The sequence below is a fragment of the Glandiceps talaboti genome, chromosome 16, assembly GCF_964340395.1.
Source record: "Glandiceps talaboti chromosome 16, keGlaTala1.1, whole genome shotgun sequence".
In the NCBI taxonomy this organism is placed as follows: domain Eukaryota; kingdom Metazoa; phylum Hemichordata; class Enteropneusta; family Spengelidae; genus Glandiceps; species Glandiceps talaboti.
The window spans coordinates 2,758,540-2,766,600 of record NC_135564.1 but is presented as its reverse complement, the minus strand read 5'-3'; the positions used below and the strand labels follow the sequence as shown (position 1 = coordinate 2,766,600).

The 8,061-nt window shown below is 34.8% G+C and overlaps 1 protein-coding gene across 1 annotated transcript in view; it reads left to right on the top strand.

The window, feature by feature from the left end:
* Positions 1-489: 489 nt before the first annotated feature.
* LOC144447664 (uncharacterized) overlaps positions 490-8,061 on the top strand; it is a 75,877-nt gene continuing 68,305 nt past the window's right edge. The window contains exon 1 of the mRNA XM_078137741.1: positions 490-785. Coding sequence (XP_077993867.1) covers positions 585-785 — 201 coding nt within the window. The 5' untranslated portion in view covers positions 490-584. The remainder of the gene's footprint in view (positions 786-8,061) is intronic.

The following is an 8,061-nucleotide window of genomic DNA, read 5'->3' as shown; positions in this document are numbered from 1 at the left end:
AGTTGAGATTACCGTTTTGATAGAACTTTAGTTTTAGACTGACTGTGAGTGATTTGCATATTTAATTGATAATATGTGACAAATTACGCTGGGAAATAATGTGACGTCATCTTAAAAAAGTAATGTTTTGATGAACGTAATTAATTACGATCATAGACAAAAATATCTTTAAGTTTCATGCATTTTGTATCTGAGATGGTTCTCTGGCATGTTTTATACATCACTTCCAAAATGACCAATAATACAAAGCATTGTTTTACTCATACACGTTATTTCTTCTTCATTTTATTACTATTATACTGTAAATGCTTATTAATTAGAAGGAAAAAAATCCTCCAAAAAGTTGTGCGTAAGTTTCAGTTTGTTTATATAACAACATTTTGTAAACAATCGTGATTTGTTGTTTTTCACCTTGTCTCAAGAGGCAGTGGTCGCTTTGCATTATGGGAGTTAACTATCTCAACGCCATTTTACGGATTGCCCAGCGATGCAGTGATATGCCGTCTGATGAACTCTCCGATGTTTTGCAACGAATGATTGTTACGTCAGGCTTCTAATGGCTGCTTTAGCTACGGTGTGAAGACATGAATGAATTGCCAGGATTACGAGATCGGCTGACCGTTCGACGGTCGCTTTTGCGACCAAAACGGCAAAGGATCACGCTTTGTTTCGGAGCCTGTCAAGTCTTGCTAGGATTGACTATTGTCGCTGTGAGTTTTGCGGCTTTTGGTCTCTCGACTTCCAACAGAGTACGCAATGCGTGTCCTTATTGGGCTGGCTTTTCGGTAAGTGTGTATGTGTAAAGACGTGCAGGTGTAGTGTACAGATAAACGGAAATTGAAAATTATGTGATCCTACAATAAATTGCTGCGAGGCAGTTGAAAGTGAAGTTCGAAGTTGACGTTAATTCATCTTGGCTTTAAGTTTAAATCCCATTCAATATAAACTTGTATCCGTCTTTCACGGTTTACTATCGACTTTTCTTCTCTCAGTTTGTCACTTTGAAAGTAGCATTCAGATTTGTTTGCTAAAAGTGCGTGCTCCATGAAAATGAAACAAAAATATTTAAGATGTTACAGAATTTGTCGGCACTGAGATTGCCTGAAAGTGGTTACTAGTATGTAGTATCGTTGTTATCGCAGAAAGTGGGAGGGACGATAGCTCGATCGATACGTGACTGGGCACACTGCTCGTTTACAATGTACTACTTCTATAGCACTCGTCTGGATTACAGTTTTATATAAGCCTAATAATAACACTACTGAAAAGAAAAAACTAGTAATTACCTCTAAGTATCACAATTGTATTAGTTACCTTGTCGAAGTGATCGTGTACAATGGCGATCAAGAAATTTGGTGTTCCTAAAAGCCAGATATCAAGTAACATATCTTCGATAAAAGAGCTAGCAGACGGATATGAGTGAAGAAGTAACGTTCATGTGATACTTAAAAAAATTAAATTGATCATGTATCATGTTTCTACCCGTACCAGATACTTCTTAAGACGGCGAAGTATTGAATGTCGAAAGTAGTATAAATATATTCAATTTGGAAGTACAGTCATAGAATTTAGTTTCAGCTCAGATGAGTCTGTAGCTCTGTGTTCTCCATAAAATTCACACACGTTCCATTTTCACTCCTATTCTCTTTATGATCAAGCTATATTTGCAACGCAACAGAGCGAGCAGTGGCGTTCCAGTGGTAAAACAAAATACAGAGAACTCAGAAGTGTTTTGTCATTTCACAAATTTGTTTTGACTGGAGCTATCAGAGCATGGAGTACCTGATGGCTTCTTTTTTTTTTTACACCAAGTCAACTTTCGAATAATGTATATTTAGAACTGTAAGTTTATTTTGGCCAGTGTAATGTATTATGTGTACTCAGTTACTAACAGTATACAGTCACTTCTGGAAAACCCAGACAGTGGAAAAGGATAGGGGCTATTAAATGAGCAGTTTTGACTTTGTAAATATTGAACCAGACAATAACTTTATTCCTTGGTTTTCCAACTGGTAACAGTCATGAAATGTATTATATGGCTGTCTGTTTTTCATGTCCCTGAGTTCATTCATCCCCTGCATCCACCACCATGATCACCACTACTTGTTCATTCATGCATAGCAGTATTCATCCTCCAGTATTAAAATATGCAATTGCTTGTTGTTAGCTTAATTAGTATTTTTTTAAAATTGAAAAGGATATTTTTTTCTCACTGTTTCATTCAAGTACTGAGTTTTGGAATGAAGAAAAGATTGGTTAAAATACAGTTTTAAGGAAACTATTATGCAATACCATTATACCAGACATTATTCTAGGATCTTGCATACATCACCACACATTCAGGGTAGGAAAACCTGTCCAGGTTTTGATGAACTGGTTTTGTTGATTTCCACAGAGAGTTGGTCATTGACTTAATGTCCTCTAGTTTGACAGTTCAACTGTAGTCAGATGGTGATTCTCCAGCATGATGTATCGCACAACAAAGGAAACCTGTTTCACATGAATGCAATTGTTTGTTATTTCCTCACTATCAACAGGAAACCCTACTCCTAAACAATAGCCACCTTTCTTTGTTGTATGACATGGTCACTTGTTTTGTTGTAGGCACCTATTCTTCTTTGAAGTTTGAGAAGTTTGTTTATACTTTGTTTTGTTTTGCTTTAGAGGCAAACTGTCTATTTTTATTAACCTTTTCACTATGGAAAGTGACATTTTGTTCGGATTACTTAGACTCAAATTGGTGTGACAAGCAATATTTTACCCTTAATAATGTATTAATTTATTGTAATAATTTTAACACTTCAATTGCATGTTTTTTCGTGGAAAGATGCAGCTGTCATCATTACTAATACATTCTTAATTCCTGCGTATGTATAGTTACTCAAAAATAATAAAACTGAGGTTTCTTTTACTTTTGCTGTCTACCCAGGCAATTTATGAAAAAAACAACATATGGTATTGTTCAATAGCTATGATCAAAAGTTTGTAAAGGTCACATACAGTTGTACCAGAGGTGCAAAATAACAAGACAGTTTCACATTTTGGCCTTCTTAACAATGTTTGGTTTGTAAACAATATTAAAGCCTGAGGGTGGTCAGAGCAAGGACATCCCAACTTATGAAATATTCATTAATAAATTTAAAGAGATGCTTGTTGCAACCATAGACCCTGGGAGGTCACTGGCCTTCCTTGAAAAGAACCTACTTGTTTCATGAAGTTCACAAGTTCAACTGCCTGTATAAGATACTGTTAAGAACTGACAACGTTATGTTATTTTCAAGCCCTACACATTATAATCTCAACTCTCCAACCTGTACTGCAACATGGTCGGTTTATCATTAGCCCACAGTACATATAATGCAGATTGACAAGAAATTAAAATTAACAAATTGGTTACCGTTTCATTAAATTAACAGAAAAAAAATATTAAGAGTTACAGCTCTGTAATCTCATCTGCCTCAGTTCTCACAGATAGCTGAATTGAGTGGTATATAAAAACTGCAAGACTGATAGTAAGTGGTATATATAAACTGCAAGTCCCCAAATTACAATGTGAATAAAGCATACTCATTATGCTGATATGTTTTCATTGCTAGAGTAAAAGTTATTTCACCAACTCATTTATTTTGCATTTTGTAAGCAAAAGGAAAAGAGGGTCAGTGAAAAGTTCACATCAGAATTGAATACTAACCACTAAAAGGTTCTTTAAAGACATTTACATTTTAAGTTTGCTTTGAAAATGAAACGCCCTACCAGCTGTTTGATTGAAAAAGACATTTATATTGAAAGTTTACTCCGAATATACATATAAACTGCTTGTGGTATTTGTACAACCTTTTCTGTAAGTGGTAGATTTCTATATAATGTTTGACCCTGGAATAGTTCATGCCTATTCAGTGTTCACACACATTAAATGATCATTGTTCTGTGTATGGCTTGATTACATATGATAGACCAGACGAAAGGCAAACTTTATCTTCAACTAAAAAGCTAACTGTATTTGAAGTATCATATATTGGTTCTTCTTGTTTACTTTTGATGTGTACTTTGGTTAGGACATTGACACCACTCAGGGTAGACATTGATTAATTAATTTACATCTTTGCTGAATAAACCCATAGAATTCAATTTATAAATGAAGCCTTACACAGCAGTCAGTATCTGTCCTTTGGGAAATACAAAAGTGGGATTTGAAAAATGTTTTTATTTAAAGATCTTTCTTTTTCAAATTTCTTTGTCAAATTAAAGTGCAAAGTATAAAAACGTGTTGTTTCAATTACATTATGTTTCATTGAATTCTAAACACACACTTGATAAAAGTACATGCCAAAGTACAGCTACACATTTTTGAAAATTTGCTGTTTATTTAACCCGAACAGCGAAAAGTTTGCCCACTACAATATCCAATACGCCCATACTGCAAACAATTGCTAAAAGGTTTTGAAGAGTGTCACTGCAGTTAAACACAACTGAAAGTCAATATACAGACATGCAGACAGTTTGGTTTATGAATGAGACAGCTTGATAATGCAGACAACCTAGATAGATAGTCAACTGATAGGCTTGTAGAAAATCACGTAAAATTGCAACACGGTAATCTTATTGAATGATGATTCCAACATAGCCTCATATGTAGATTAGTACTTGGGTGTCACCGCATGAATCTCATATTAATAGGTATGAGTCACTACCATCCAATATATTGCAGACTTCATCTTGTGAGTAGATGGAGGGAGTCTTACTCTCACTGTCTATCACTGTGAGAATAATGGGAATTTTTCAGTGCTTGTAACTATGCATGTACAAGAAGAGTTTGTGAAATTCTAAGAAATGTGTGCAATGACAATCATGATGTGATACATCGTTGCAAACCACGGCCTGTTTTATGGCAACGTTCTTAACAAGCCTCCCATTTATTTCAAAATGATGAGTAACATTGGTATTAAAATTGTATGTGATGTGAAAATCCAGCAGTGTATTTGATAGGTAAAGTAGCATAGACAAGACTCTTACATGTATCATCAAATGGAAATTCATCTGTGTTGGTGAACCATAGTATTAAATTTAATTTTTGTTCCAAACATAACTTGAAAATTTTACCTGAAATTTCACCTGTATGCTTCAGTCTTTGTCAACAGATTGACCCCCACTATTCAGTACACGTGACCTTATGTTTGGAACAAAAGTTAAATTTAATACTAAGACTCGTATCATTTATGATTCGAAGGCCCATTTCGGATTAGGATTAAAATTTGGCTGAGAAAAACAGTTATCTGGCAGAGCTTATATTAGAAAAAGTTGGTCCCAAAAACACAAAGAGTGGCTCTACTGATAAAATATCAGTAATGCAAGAACCTGGGATTGAATCCCATGGCTTAAACTATATTATGTGCAGTACTATAGTAAACATCAGGCAATGAATTGAAACTGACTTCTCTTAACTAGTAATCACTTTGTGTACAAACAAATAGCCCCTTGGGTGAAAGAAGATTTTAGCTTACAAGTGCCATTTCATCAGAATTCACACACTATATTGGATGAACAGTGACAAATTGACACCCTGGTATTTAATACCAGTTTAAGGAAGTGTCTTCATGGTGATACAAGATCCTTAAAATTCAGCTGACTATAGACAATAAACTGACACCTTGATACCTCTACTTTTGTGGTCACAATGAATATCCATTAATGTCGCTTAATGCAATGTTTTTTTTTAAAGTTCGAGTGTGATCTTTGTACTCACAAGCCTATGAACAATGATTCATCGACACAGGTCAGCAGCTAGCTAACTTTACTGTTTTAATACTGTATTATACAGTGATTCTTCAGAAATATTTTAACAATATAGACAATAGAAATGGTTTCTTTTGATTGTCTATGTTTTAATTAACATAGAAGTGTACTTCTTCAAGAATCAAACTGAATATTTTAAAGATAATGTTTGTTTGGGGTGAATATCAAGTGATTTGCTTTCATTTATAAGTTGTAAGTTTCAGCCATAGACCCTTAGTCTGGATACCAACGTGATTTCTAACTGAACCACCAAGTGGAGGTATAAATTGTAGCGATACTGTATAGGAACTAGACTAAGACTGTAGGTGTAATGCCAACATGATTTCTAACTAAACCACTGAGTGGAGGTATAAATTGTAATGTATAGAAACTGGACTATGGTCCCTTGACTACACTCCAAGACAAGTGTAACCTTTGAATGACATGGCAGATAAGAAGACTCAAACAATTTCTTTTTTCACTCAAAATGATTATCCACTTGTTAACTTTCATGGTTTATCTTTCAATATAGGGAATTCTCAACTAGATATAGTGCCGGAGCTGCAATGATAAAAACACACACAAGCAGTTCAACTATAGATAGCTGAGAGTATAGTTCAACATAGATTATGTATAATAAGTACCATTGAGTTTCAGATTGTCCTGGCCAACGGTCCTTAACAGAGTTTTCAAGAGGACTGTCAACTAGGTGCTTACAATGTAACTAAGTTGAACTGCTAGTGTGTCAAAACCGTGACTAAACATTGCTCCAGAATTGTTTGCTGAAACCTGCTTAGTTAAAGACCTATGTCAGATTAGTCATATATAACTGTTAGACTTTGGGTTTGAAAAACTGTTTTCTGTTAGAGCATAGAGGTGTAACTTTAAGGAGAGATTACCTCCATGGTTACAGTTATAGAAAAAGTTAGTCCAGAACAAGAGAGTGACCCCCCCCCCCCTCCACCACTAACATGTAAAATTGGTCCAGAAGGAGAATCTAGAGAGTGAACCCCAACACCACTAATGTAAGGTAGCACATATACAAGAACTTGTCATGGGAGTGAATCATTGGCTTTTAAATAATTTTAGCTTTGATTGTTAGATTTGAAACATTTACCACTACTATTGTTATGTATAAACAGTTACCACTAAAAAGGAGAGTTATATTTGAATGTCTATGGGGAAAGGTTAATGTATAACTTTAATGAAAAGCCATACAACAATTGAATTAAAGTCCAACCTGTCACTATGCTATTGCACAGCCAACATGCTTCTTTCATGTTTTTAATAATAATAAAGAATACAATGACAGAAAGTGTCTTCTTTGATTGTCAACGTGTCAAAAGTTTTGTTTGTGTTTTCGTTGAAACAAAGAAGTGAAAGGACAGTTGTTAGAAAAGGGCAGGAAATGTGACTGTAATACAAACATATCATTAGGGCTAACTCAAATTTACTAACTGCAATTGGAGGCAAACATCTTCTTACCTTGAGAAAGTATTACTACAGTGTAAATTGGTCGTTGTTGATTCAAGTCATTTGAAAGAATAGCTGAGATAAGTCAAGTGGTCTCCTAGCTACTTTATTTAGACACTTTCAAGTAGGTTTGGAGAACTCTGGATTGTACCTTGTCTTTAAAAGATTTTTCTCCTTTAAACACTCCTTAAAACGTAAGAAAGTTATTAAAATCAAGGTTTAAAATGCAGTTCAATTAGTGAAACTGTTTAGAATGGCAAGCAGATTCCAACTTTTATTGTGTACCTGACAATTAGCCTTTGTAGTAATTTAAGTATATTCAAAATTCCCACGGCTACTTGAGTAGTGACAGTATTACATGACTAAATACTGCCTTATTCAACTCCCTTCCTACAATCCTGTGGTCATATTCTAATGGTAATGGTGTATTTCATCACATTTCCTTGCCTCATAATGAAATACGACATACACAATATTGGTATGCTACAGTATTCAGGCATGGTATCATGGCATACAAGGGCTGAAGATGCATCATTGTCAGGCTAAATTAGTCTTGATTTTGAAAGTGTATCTTTCAGAGTGTCATCTTTATCATGTTTTGACCATCACAAAGGAGCCAATGACCTCTCTAACTCAATCTTGTCATTCATGTGATATCCCCTATCATTTACTGTGTCTGTATACATGTACTTAGTCAGTGACAATTTCCCAAACAATAGCAACATTTCTTTTTACAGAGACATCCATGGTAATAAACTTTCTTTTATTCTGCCTCTACCAATGTCAACAAATCGGCCTTCAGTGTCAGCCAACCAT